General features: G+C 32.9%; 2 protein-coding genes across 2 annotated transcripts; one reads left to right on the forward strand and one right to left on the reverse strand.

The window, feature by feature from the left end:
* Nucleotides 1-3,187: 3,187 nt before the first annotated feature.
* Nucleotides 3,188-4,591, forward strand: LOC7467039 (homeobox-leucine zipper protein ATHB-7). The gene is made up of 2 exons (XM_002297911.4): nt 3,188-3,868; nt 3,985-4,591. Exons 1-2 carry the CDS (start codon nt 3,557-3,559, stop codon nt 4,261-4,263), a joined length of 591 nt encoding a protein of 196 aa, XP_002297947.1. The 5' UTR covers nt 3,188-3,556; the 3' UTR covers nt 4,264-4,591.
* A 920-nt stretch (nt 4,592-5,511) lies between these two features.
* On the reverse strand, nt 5,512-7,822 carry LOC7477820 (mediator of RNA polymerase II transcription subunit 10b). Its single transcript, XM_002299391.4, has 6 exons — nt 7,688-7,822; nt 6,975-7,215; nt 6,798-6,878; nt 6,601-6,703; nt 6,403-6,492; nt 5,512-5,723 (listed from the first exon to the last, which is right to left on the reverse strand). Exons 2-6 carry the CDS (start codon nt 7,199-7,201, stop codon nt 5,652-5,654), a joined length of 573 nt encoding a protein of 190 aa, XP_002299427.2. The 5' UTR covers nt 7,202-7,215; nt 7,688-7,822; the 3' UTR covers nt 5,512-5,651.
* Nucleotides 7,823-13,557: the final 5,735 nt, after the last annotated feature.

The following is a 13,557-nucleotide window of genomic DNA, read 5'->3' on the forward strand; positions in this document are numbered from 1 at the left end:
AGTCACGAGTGGATTTGTTATAACTAGATAATGATCTACCTCAGACAGATTAAGTGGATGACATAATAGATACATTTATAAACTAGCGGGACAAGTCTAGATTCAGGAGGAGTTCTCGTCACGTTACACCAGAATAACAGCTCAAATAAGCTATAATTTTTTATCCGGTCGTTGGATCAGGCTAAAAGTTTTACAAGAGTTTCTAGAGGCCATTTTTCTTATAGCAACTATTATGTTGTTGCGCAAACTATTGGATCTTGAGATATCAATAATCTTGCCAAGGCCCCCGGTTTTAGCGGTTTTGTTATTTTTCTTGTTATTTTTTTATTTTATGGTTGTTTCCTTGTTATTTTTATATTTTAGTTTTTTTTCTAATTAAGGTAGGGTTTCTAGTATATTCAAGGCTTTGTAAACCTCATAAGGAGCCAAACTTTATCATCATTATTTTTTTAGAGAATAAAATTGTGAATCTAGGGTTTATATTTGCAGTCCTTCTCGCTCATAATTGTTTTTGTGTTTTATGTGTGTTTGTTGTTTTTAGCTTCTGCTTGCATAATGTTGTTTTAAAATTTTCATGTTTTTATTCAAACATTATTTTTCTCACATTTTAGTCTCTAAATGTTAATAGAGGAGGAAAATCGCTGAGAAAAGTTAAGAGAAAAAAACATATGGTCGACGACATTCTAGCCACATAAAGGTCAATCTTAGTGTTAATGATTTAATTTAAAATAGGAGAGTTCATTGTGTCAAATAATCATATCAATCCAAAAGTTTAAGCTATTATGTGAGGTCTCAAGATATGATTTATATTATTCTCTAGTACACCCTCTCAAGTAAAAATCTTTGGGTTTGAAACTTGCATAAATTCACACTACCTTGTACTATATATTAATTTTAATTAAAAGAGAGAATGATAGTGATAAAATTCGAACTCATAATCATTTAATCATCAAGGATTTGATAGCATATCAGATAACCATCTTAACAAAAAACTTAAGTTATTAATTAAGGTCTTAAGATATGATTTATATTATTTCCGAACATAATATAGATGATTTTGCCTTTAAAACATGTCAAAAAAACATATAAGATCCTCGAAATTTGTTTTAATTCAATTTAACTTGTGATTCTTCATCTAATTAAATGGTGCTTTAAGCTTAGAGATGACTTTATAGAAATTTTTATGGTGTTTTAAACTTAAAACAAGTAAAATTTGAGTTTTTGAGATTTCAAAATTCAAACCCCTAACTTTTCAATTATTAGAGATGGCCAAAAATTGAACCAAAAAAAATTGATTGTTTATCAAGATGGACAACATATCATTCATTAAATTATAAAATTTATATAGATAAATCTCATTGAAAAGAAAAGGTCGAGCAAGTAGCCCTAGCCTTCCAAGCCCATTAGCGCCCAATGTTTTTCTTTCGGGCCAATCGTGCCAAACCTTTTTTTATTAAAATACCCTTTAACTTTTTTATTTATTTTATTTTTCAAATAAAATTATCTTTAAATAAATTTACTAAAATAATATTTAAACAATCATCCAATTATTTCATAGTTTCTAGGAAGATTATAATTTTTTTTATGATTTTGACCTAATATTCAGAATTTCTAAAAAAAATCTCATTAATTTTCAATAAGAATATAATATATTATTGTTTTTTTTTAAATGTTTTTCTTAGATTTATTATCCTGAAATTTATTTATATAAAATAATCAATTCATAAATTTTTTCTTTCACAATCATAATAAATTTTTTTTAAAAAAACATGTTTTCATAAACAAATACATGAATAATAAAATAGAGCTTTTATTAGAATCTTAATAAATACGTTTTTTTAATTATCATTAGTTTTTATTGAGAAAATCAAGTTGTTAATAAAAACACTTGTTATTTTTAAAATAAAAAATACATGAATGAGAAAAGATATTTTGCACTGAAATGGTACATTTTCCCTCTAAAATTATAATTAATTTTTTTTATGAATATTTATTTAAATTATCAGATAATAAAATAAAAATAAATTTTAAAAATTACTGGAAAACACACGGTCACTATGCTAGTTTACTAGCTAAACCATCACGAGGGTATTGACATTAATAGATGATACTGAAAGCTATGGATGTCAGATGTGGGCTTTACAACCAGGCTTTTGTTGGTTGCTTTTCAGCTATGATTGACAACAAGCAACTTTGGGCTTGGCACTGATGAAAATTCTAAAACCTTTTTTTTTTCATCAGCCCAGACTTCAAACTTGCTGAACCTGTTGATCTGACTTTTCTACTGCCCAAGGTCTTCCAGATTGGGTCTTGATCTCCTTCTGATGCTTGCTAGCGCCGAACTGCTAGACTTCGTCTCTCCAATTCTCTTGTAATGATGAGGTCAAGCAACTACTCCCTTCCATTCTATACACTGAGTTTAACAAGGACACAGATTCATACGCCCTGATCAAATTACCAGGAGTCAAGAACAAGGACTCGATATGATCAATTCTTTCAAGATTCTCCAAAAAATAAATTTTCTTATAGTCCTTTTGGTAATGCATCTTGAGAACTGAATTTATCAGCGGTATCCCTTTTTATAAAAAAAAACAAAACAAGAACGGTGCGATTAGATGCTTTTGGAGCTTTCTAGAGAGTAAATAGAAAGAGTTACTAACATGCTTTCAACAGCAGCATGATATCTGGTCTGGAGAAATTATATATCTGGACGGTGGCGCAGCACGAGTTGAAGCTGACAGACAGAATTGAAGGGTGAACAACGAATCTGGAAGAATCAGATATGATGTCGTTAGTACTAGGGGATCGGTCATGCACAATATTTCAACACGAAGCTAACATGTTTCGTATTTATGCACTCTCTCGTGTCCAAAAATCCAAATAATTGATTGATGATGATAAAACCCACAACTTATTAGTGGCCACGTTAATACGGCAACTTTCCAAAAGAAAAAGGATCATGCTGTGGAGGGCCCCTTCTTTTGATCGCTCCCGCTGTGTTGCTAAACCATTGGTTCTTGATGGACACAAGGACAGCTTTAGAGTAAACTTTGTCTTCCGGCAATTGATCCAAAGTTGCCATTTTTTTCAAAAGAAAAATGGCTTTTGTATCAACGTGGCAACCTAAGACTCTAAAACCCATGATGTTTTTTCCACGAAAAATGGACCTTCCTTGTCCCTGTAAATTTAAAGACTATAATAAAAGGATGATGATCTTAAGGATCATGATCATAGAGCCGTTGAAGAGGGTGTTCAAAATCACATACATGGTAGATCAAGGGTGGTGTCTAGGACACATCGCCTTGTCAGCTTGAATGAAAGGAGTACAGAAATGTCGTCACCACCACTAGCACAAAAATAGAGTAACAAGATGCTCTTCTTCAAAGAGTACACGTACTATCGTAGCAGGCCCACCTTCTGTGATGCATGTATAGACATGATCAGTTGCCTGACCATTTATTAGTTCACTAACCTTTTGCAAACAAAGGCTCACCAAAGCAATGTTAACAGAGAGATGAGACATCCCCAACAACAGCAATAGTAAAGTTATCAGGTAATGGATCCAGGCACGCACCCTTTATCAAGCATTCAAAAGAATGCATACAAGAGAAGGTTTACTGATGAACAAATCAAGTTCCTGGAATTCATGTTCGAGTCAGAATCAAGACCGGAGTCTCGGGTTAAACAGCAGCTGGCTAGTGAGCTTGGGCTAGAGCCTCGACAGGTTGCTATATGGTTTCAGAACAGGAGAGCTAGACTGAAGACTAAACAGATTGAGAAAGAGTACAGTATACTGAAAGCAAGTTATGATGTTCTAGCCTCTAGCTTTGAGTCCTTGAAAAGAGAGAAGCAGTCATTGATAATCCAGGTATCTTTCTTTCGTTGGACTATAGGCAGTTTTTTAAGTGTAAGGGTACCCTTGTGGCTGAGCTTAAAATGTCTGGGATGCATTCTGACTCTAACAAGAGCTTTAACTTTCAACAGCTGCATAAACTGAAAAACAGGCATGTAAAGCAACATGGGAGCAGAAATTGTGGAAACCAACTCAGAAGCAGCCGTGATGGCAGATTTGAGAACAAGGATACTGGCTCAGAATCAAAAGAGAAACCCAGCTCTCCATTGGACGGTAATGAAAATGAAGAAAACAGGCCTTCGAGTGATAATAACGGCAGAAATACAGTGAACATGAGGGAGGAAATTGACATTTTGAACCACACCGAACAAACAGACAACTCATCACAGTGGTGGGAGTTCTGGTCATGATCACTAGAAGCACACTACCTCAAATGAATGAAGTATGAATAAGCACACGAGCATGTTTAGCATCTACATCGCGTAGCAAAAGTCCACTCGTATCCGATACTACCAGTTGTCTCTTAATCCAATCTTGATAAATTTTGTAATTCCAGGAGGAAGTTTGGTCAAGCGTCAAATGTATCCACTTTCTTAGTGTAATCAAATTGAGGACATGTACTCTTCGTAGGTACTAATGGGAAAAACAAATGAAGAAATACTTGAAGCAGAATCAAGTGCTTGTTAAAAAGAATTTATGTTATTACCTAGAGATAAATAAATATTTTTTTTATCTTAATTGTATAGTGAAAATACCTAAATATACTTGATATTTAAAAAAACTTAAACCTGACATCTTTTCAAATGATATTTTTTGTTATTATGATGTAAATTAAAAGATAATTTCGTATTTACTTAAATATATATATATAAAATTATAATGCAAAGTGAAACAACAAAAATACCCTTGAAAAAAAAAAACCTTAAGGACAAGGGGTGTTTTTGGTTTTTTACAATGCTTTTTTTATAATTATCATATCAGTTTAAGGTAATTTTCTATTTAATTAAATAAAAAAAATAAAGATGGACGTGCATGTAGGACACCCATAGAGCATGGGAAGCAACTCTCAGCATCCAAAAAAGCCTTTACATCATATCATTGGAAGTGATGGAAGAGACGTCGTGTTCCCAGCCTGTTGGTGCGACATGTGTTATTGATGGTGGTCCGATATGGTGTCAGTGGACCTTTCTTCTTCTTTTTTATCTTTTTCTCTCTTTCCTCCCTCAAAACTTTTATTTGTTGTTATTTCAATTTTAGTCCTTATTCTTTTTTTTTTATTTTTTGACTTGTCTCTTTTATAGAAGTTTTAATTATTTATAATTTCATCCTTCAATCTTAATTTACCGAATATCATATTTTTCAATTCTTTGGATTGGTAATATATTTTCTAATTTGATCCTTATTGTTTTTATTTTTAATGTTTTTCTTAACTTTTTTGTAAAAATCATTATTCTTTTAAATCTCACCTTTAATTATGATACTATTTTTATTTTTATATTAACTTTCAACCTTAATCTTCTTAATTTTTTTATTTTTTTATCCCATTTCAGCATTTAAACATCATTTTTTACACACATGACAAAGCTCGGGCATCGAAGCTAATTAACTCTATATATCATGACAATCTACAAATCAAAGCATATGTCAGACGTCAAAAATAGATCATAAATAGTCACATTCTTGCATTTAAGTAAAATGGGCTAATACAACGTAATTTTGCATAGACTGCCTCCTAATGTTACATGGTAAAGTCAAGTTGGTCCAAAACAAAGAGTTTGATTCACAGTCGTGTGGCCCCTTAAAGCTCAGCTTTAACCTTCACGTCTCCATTGGGTAACGAGCTTTGTGCTTGAGCAAGCCGTTTTGCTTCCTGCAAGATGTTAAGCTAAGTTCATATACTTTTCTTGGGGACAAAAACAAAAGAAAACGAAAAGTTGCATTGTTCTTGTTATCTTTTGAGGCACCAAATTGTTTCTCCAACTGGTTACGGGTTTCTGGAACCAAATCAACATCCAAATTACAAATGTTTAAATTTACAGGCTTAAAAAGTGTTGTTTTAAGATTTTAATGCCAATGTAAGCTACACATTCATGTTGTTGAAGAAACTTCTCCATTCATTGGTCGATTAACACAAACTTGAGTGGGAGTCAACAAAATTGTCGAAGCTGCACCAGGATGTGGCGACCATATCGAATATGGTGAGGATAGCAAGTTCAAAACCAATGACAAGGCATAAACTTCAGCTGCTGATAGGTTAATAAACACTAGCAGGTTCAATAATCTCACAATGTTCATCATAACTGAAAACATTACGGTTCTCTGTTACCCACCATAAAACATCTCATGCTCATGAATTTCTATTATCGAGCATCATTACTTGTCAGCAATCTAACCTTAAGAAACAAATTCAATGGAGATCTTTGCATGACAAATTTTAGTCTAGGCAGTCCCTTCTAACAAGAGAATATGGCTTTTGTTTCACATTAGAAGCAGAAAAATAGGCAAATTCAACTGAGAAATCCATCCAACATGCAGTAAATATAACTCACAGCAGCAGACATTGCACGAATCTCCCTGTATGATTCGACTTCATCTGGAAAAGTCTGCTCAAGTTCCTCCAGAAGATGCTTGCGTAAACTCTGCAAGATCAATGGTTATATAATGAAGGCATAAATATCTAGGGGAATACATATTGCATGAATACATCCAGAGAAAACAACATATCATAATGGGAACCAAAGAAATACCTTGAAGGCATCAGTTTTGCCTTTAGTGACTTGATTTTTTGCAATGCAGCTGTTTATAACATCCCTTGAGAATTCATCTGGATTCTTTCCATCATCAATCAAACTAAGCACAAAGCAATAAACTTGCTATCAGTTTGCAAAAGATGATAAGCTGAATTTGGCTCATCTCAAATAACAAATTACAAAGTTACACTCACTTCAGGACCTCCATAGGAACCTGAATGTTGCACTTTTCAGACAATTTAACCATATTGTCCAGCTCAGTAACAAGACCATTGCTGCAAAATCACACCTTTATATCATAAACCCTCAATCCACCAAAACACGATGCTATCAAATAACAACCTAAAACAAACAAATTGATAGAAAAGTACAGTCGTTGGAGAAGAGGAAGCTGTGAAGCAGTGTTGAATGAAGAGACCGTGAGGTAAAGCTGGTGAAGTAAACCAAGAGTCTTCTGGATGGAATTAATAACTTGGTTCAAATTCTGCTTTGGATCATCTACTGCCGTCGCTGCTGCTGTGTCATTCACTGGAGCAGCCAAAATTCCATTTCCTCCAATCCCTCCAGTCCCCAGAGCAGTATTCTGCGACAAATCCATCTCAAACGACGCTCCTGTCCAAACAAAAACAAGAAATGGACCATAAAAACTACAGTCAAGAAATTAACAGAATTAAGCAAACAAATGATCAAACATGGCCTGTACAAAATAAGGGTCACCTCAATTTTTTTCAAAGCTTGAGAATTTCTCAGACAACCTTAATTAAAGTTCCAAACTTTACAAAAGAAACAAATCAATGAAAACAAAGGTGTGTGTTTAGAACATTGAACAACACAAAAGTTCCCTTAATTCGATGTTTCAAATGCACCCAAAATCCAAACTAAACAACCCTCCAGCAAAAAGAAAAAAACTAATAATCTAGCTCCCTAATTAACTTATTATATTAGAATTTACCCAGATCATAAATTTTTTAAAAATAAACAGTATAGTAAAATTAAATAATTCCAAGCGAACCCAGATTGTGAAAGAAAACAGATAACCAAAAATTAACTTTAAAAAAAAAATATTAAACTAAGATTCCTTTACCTGTTGAAATTGGTAATGGGTCTCTGTCGCTTTTGGGTTTCTGCAAGAGAGAGCGCGTTCTGCCGAGAAGGAAACAAGAGTTGGTTTTAATTTACATTCATGTGGTTTATATGCCTGAATTACACCTGTCTTTAATGAACGACACGTTGCTCCTATGACTAGGTTTTCTACTTTTCTTTATGATGTATGTTTGGGCCTAAATTATCATGAGCCTATATGGGATCCTAAATGGACTTAGAAGATAGCCCTATACAAAATATAGCAATTACATTGATCTATAATCATGCTATTTTCCACGAAACTTTTGTAGAAATTGCTTAAGTGTTTTTTAAATTATTTTTTATTTAAAAAAAATTAAAATACTTTTTATATAATTTTAATATACTAATATTAAAATAAATTTCATTTTAATCTATTTTTAATTAAAAAAACTTTTAAAAAATATCACCCATGACAATAATAAACACCCTAAATACCATAGTTTTCATACTCGGCCGGTATAAGGTCCGGGTTCCGGGTTTTGACCGGATCGTCTGGGTCAATTTTTTTTAAAATCAAAATGACGTCGTTTAGTAAAAAAAATAAAAATCAACGGGTTGTAACCGAGTTTTTTACTAGGTCTTGTCGGGTCAACCGGATTTTTTCTTCCCTTATTTTTTTTTCAACCCAACCCGGTTCCAGTCTCAGATCGACCTGTCGTGCCGGGCCGGGTTTTAAAACTATGCTAAATAGTAAGTATTGGGTGAGTAAAATTACCTTGATAGGTTGTGATAATTTCTCAGGTTTGATGTTTACATTGGACGGGACAAACTATAGTTTTTTCTTTCATTTCATAACTCGATTTATTTGCTCTTTCATAATGCAATCATATCTCAACCATTTCATTTTCATTTGATTATATAGACTTTATTGGTTCGATGATACAAATATTCTTTTAATTTCCTTAATTTCTAAATTCGAATCTTAAAACCAATATTTATAACTCAAGAGGATTTATTCTATTGAATGCATTGAATCAACGTGAGAAATCTACTTTCTATTAAATAATTTTTTTTCTTATTCATGCTTTTTTTTACCAAAATAACTTTTTATTAGTAGCATATTTTTTCAATTAGAACTAAAAAAAATTAAAATAAAGATTTTTCAAATTTTGAATAATTTAAAATAAGTAGGGAAAAAATGTATCACTTGAATTTAAACTACACTTTCTTATTAATGCATTTATTTATTTATTTTAACAAAAATATTTTTTGTTATAAACATTATTTTTTAAATTAAAAAATTTATCATAATCTGAAAAGAAAGTTGTACGAAACCAATAGTAAAAATCATGTCTCTATATTTTATATGCAATTGAAGGGAAAAATAATTAATTTAATAAAATTTTGTTACAAATTTATAATAAAATATAATTTTATTTTTATTAAATATTCATGATCACAATCTGTTTTTTTTAAATTACATATTGAATTCATATATATAATAATTAATGAAATGATTGATAATATTATAAAACAAATGCTATAATATTATTTTAAAAAGGAAAAATTGAATGATATTTAATATAATAATATTTTCAATACAATTTGAAGTATTTTATTTATAACAAAGTTTAATTAAAATTTAAAAAATCATTTAAAATAAAGGATTTAAAAAAACTAGGCCACGCCCTTTGGTTTATATGGATGGGTCCACCCACATAAAAGCCTAGGCATGTCTGTCAAGGCTTGTTGCTTTTTTTAATTGATAGGGCAAATAACACTTTGTTTATTTAATTTAAATTTTTTTAAATAAATGATGTGTCGTTTATAATTGCAAATGACATATCGTCATTCGGTAAAGATTTTGCTATTGAATGTATTGGGAAAGTTGGGGTTTGAGTTTCTAACACCTAAAAACCATTCTTCAATCATTTTTCTCTTAAAAACATCTAAATAAACCTACTTTCAATATCAAAACACACTTAAATCAATAAAAAAATCCAAAACTAAACTAAATCGAGCCTCAAGCAATTAACTTTTCCTGATAAGATGAAAATTAAAAAGCATCTCAATGATAAGAATCTAATAACATCAAAATCAATTTTTTTATGTTGAAATGTGGTTAACCGACCACTGTCTTTTTTTTTTATATATATATAATATCTCTCTCTCCACTCAAAACTCATGAGAGGAAACGTATAACAAATAAAGTTAAGTTAAGTATCTAAACATAAAATACAAAACTAAAGGGATAAAAAATAACTAAATGAAAAAGTTTTTGATGAAAGTGAACTTTTTTGTGCAAATATGGATAAAGAAAAAAGCATGGTTAGTTTTTTTTCCTTTTCTTTTAATCTTTTTGACACCACAAACTAAAATCTTATTTCATGAAATTGACCTCTAATTCAAATCTCAAATTTTACCAAAATTATTGAATTGTCAAGGAAATGCAAGGAAAATAAAATATCAACACATAAAAAAATCATAAACATCACATAAAAGGATGAAAAAAAAAGGTTTAATGACCAAAATAAAAAATATATATTATTCAATAAATAATGTCGTTCATGGTGAAGTGAAAGACAATGTAAGTAATGCACTGTAAAAATACCAAACTTTTTTAGTATATTAGTATTAATAATGATAATTTTTTTATTATGTTCTTTAAAATTTAACAAATGATAAAGTTCAGTACGAGAATAAAGACATAGTATGACAAGAATGATGTTTTAGCTAGAAACAAGAATATTTTCTTCGTTTAGGAAATGCACACAAAAATATACATCTAAAATATGTTGTCCACCCTCCTTTCTTTATTGTTTTATTATTAGACTTATATGGGAAAAAGACATTTAATAATTCACATGTTAAGGAATCTCTAATGGGAGAGTTAAAGAAAAGCCGAAAGAAAAAAAAACTATTTTTTTTATGTAGTTTTTCTTTGTGATTCTACAACTTCAAAGGGATAGTCAAATAAACAGTTAAAATAAATTTTTTTTTTTGTTAAAAAAACAAGTCTTTCTTACATATCTATCAAAAGAGTCAAAAGTATTAAAATAAATTATTTAAAGATTTCCTCTTTCATCTCCACAACTTTTCTCAATGTTTTTCTCAAACAAACAAAAAAAAATATTAATATTAAAATACAAATGAGTTGTTAAAATGCATTTTTTATTGGAGTGCACATAAGAAAAAAAAACATATTTACATTATTCAAAAAGTTATATCAATAGTGCGACTCTTCTAAAAAGCTTTTTTCCTTGGATGTGCTCTTAGTACATGACTAGTTTACATGCCCACACCACGCTACAAGTTAAATCAAATTTTTTTTTAAACCAACAAAAAATGACCAGGTCATAAAATAATATTTGACATTTTTATTAAACTTAGCCCTACGATGACACATTAACACCTCTTGATTAGATTTTTTTTTTCCTGACTTGGATTTAAAATTAAATCATATAAAAGTTGTCCCAACTTGACCGATCCAAAGAGATCTTAATCATATGGTAAAAAGAATTTGAGGATGAAGTTAAAAAAATGAAGTAATTGACATAACAAATTCTCCTAATCCAGCTTCTTGTCTAATCCAGGTTTAAAATTAAACCATATAGGAGTTACTCTAATATGACTCAGTTGACTTGATCGATCCGAAGGCAACTTAGTTGACCTAAACAAAAATATAAGGAAGAAATTGAGAAAAAAAAATAAAATTGATAGAAAAAACATCATGACTCGCTTTCTTGCGTAGCCCAAGTTTTAAATGAAACAATCTAGGAGTTGTCTTAAAGTGATCCGCTTGACGTTATTGGTCCAAAAACATCCCGGATAATTATTAAAAAAAAAAATCTAAGACTGCAATTAAGATAAAATAAAAAAAATTATTAAAAAAAAGGAGGAAATGAAAAAAATGAGAGGCTAAATTGAAAAAAATAAAGAAAGAAAGAAGAGTTTCACTATTAATAATAAAAAAAATCATATTACTTTGCTTTCTTACATAGTTTTTGTCGCACGTCATAAAAATCCGCGCGGCATCGGCTGGCGATTTTTTCTGTTGTTATGTTTTGATTTCCTTGGTTCGTTGGAGTCGCCACCTAGTAATTTATTGAAGGCTACTAGGAAACCGGATGTACTGGTCTTGTCAGAGATTCGCGGGTAAGGGACTGGTTGTGGTTAGGGAAGGTATTAGCACCCCTAACACACCCTACCTGAGGTAAGCTGCTTTGCAAAATTAATGTGTTTAAAGAAGTTTTAATAATTGTTTTTTCATCGGATATTAGAAATACAACTTACGTATAAGTTAATAATTCTTGACCGTGATCCAATCAAAATATTAAATTCTTCTTTAATCTTTGCAATTTTATCATAACAAACATATGTAAAAAATAAAACAAATCTAAACACATACATTCACTTTTACTATATTTTTTTGTTTCTTTTCTTTTCTTTTCTTTTCTTTTTTTTGGTTACATCCAAATTTACAACATACAAACAAAAATCCAAACTAAACAAATATTACATTAATCAATTTGAAAATTACAAAATAACCCCTCAAAAATCCATAACAGTGCTGGAAGGCCCTTCTGGAAAAGCATGAACAGTGGCGGCGCGTCTTCCCACGCGCCTCTGCCACTGGCGGCGCGTGGGTTCACGCGCCGCCTAAAAAACAGGCAGCAGGGGAGATCCTCCCTTCTTCCTCGCCGGCGGAGGCTGCTACCTCTACCTGCAACGGGAAACACAAAAAAAAAGGCCACAAACAGTTGATTTTAGATTTGTCTTTCTCTGTTTTTTAGATCTGCATTTCTCCCTTCTCCTTCTTCGGATCTGCTTCATTGCGGGTCAGCTGTTATGGGTTTCATCTCCTTCTACTCTGCTCCGGGTGGCAGATCGGGCGGCGCTGCTGGCTGATGATGGATCTGTGGCCGGGTGTGGACGGCGCTGCTGGCTGACGGTGTGGACGGCGCTGTTCGGCCGAAGAAGGAGACCGTGGGTCTGAGGCGATGGAGAACGGCCCTGCCCGTTCTCTGGTCGGTGGAGATGAGGCTGTCCTGTGGTGCTGCTTGTGGTCGGTTGATGGAGAGAGAGCTGGGTCTGGCGGCTGTGGGCAGAAGCTGCCGCTGCTGGAGGTCGGCTGCAGGAGAGAAGGCTGGGAGGAGGCTGCGAAGGGGACTCCTGCTGGGAAGGTGAGGACGACGTCTCCCAAGCTGGTGGTGGAGGGGATCGGCTGCTGCTGTGTGACTTGGTGGAGGCCGGCGTTGATGGAGGCCGAAGGAGAAGAAGACGCCGCTGAGGGGAAGCCTTCGGTGCTGACAGGGGGTTTCTTTCGGGTTGTGAAGTGAGGAGATCGGGGAAAATCAAGAGGCAGTGTGGGTTGTTGTTGCCTATGCAGGGGAGAAGATGGAGAGCTGAAATGGCAGGGGCTCTCCGGTTCCTGGTTTGGCTTCAAAGGGAGGGGAGAGTGTGCGGCTGCCGGGTGAGGGAGAAGAAGATGGGGCTGTGTGCTGGTCTGTGAGGGGGATAACAGTGGAGAGGGGAAGGAAACGGTGGAACCAGCCGGGTCAGCAAAATGAAGGCCACCGGGGGGGCTGTGTGCAGAGAAGAAAAAATTCTCTGGTGGGCGGCGGCGGCTGGGTGTGAAAGAGATAGGTTTAGGGTTTTTCTTCCCCTTTTTTATTTGTCAAAATTGCCCCCCCTTTGTAAAAACCAGTGTAGCTTGGTATTTATAGGAAAAGTTTTGCTAGGTTTTCAAACTAGTCCCTCAACTTTTCCTTTCCTTCTCTTTTCCTTTTTTTTTTGTAAATTTTGATTTTTCTTATTGTTTTTTGTATTTTTGAAAGCGAGCAAATATCAACATCGACTCAATGCGGGAAATCAATGATTTTAAAAATG

This window comes from Populus trichocarpa, chromosome 1, assembly GCF_000002775.5.
Source record: "Populus trichocarpa isolate Nisqually-1 chromosome 1, P.trichocarpa_v4.1, whole genome shotgun sequence".
NCBI lineage: Eukaryota > Viridiplantae > Streptophyta > Magnoliopsida > Malpighiales > Salicaceae > Populus > Populus trichocarpa.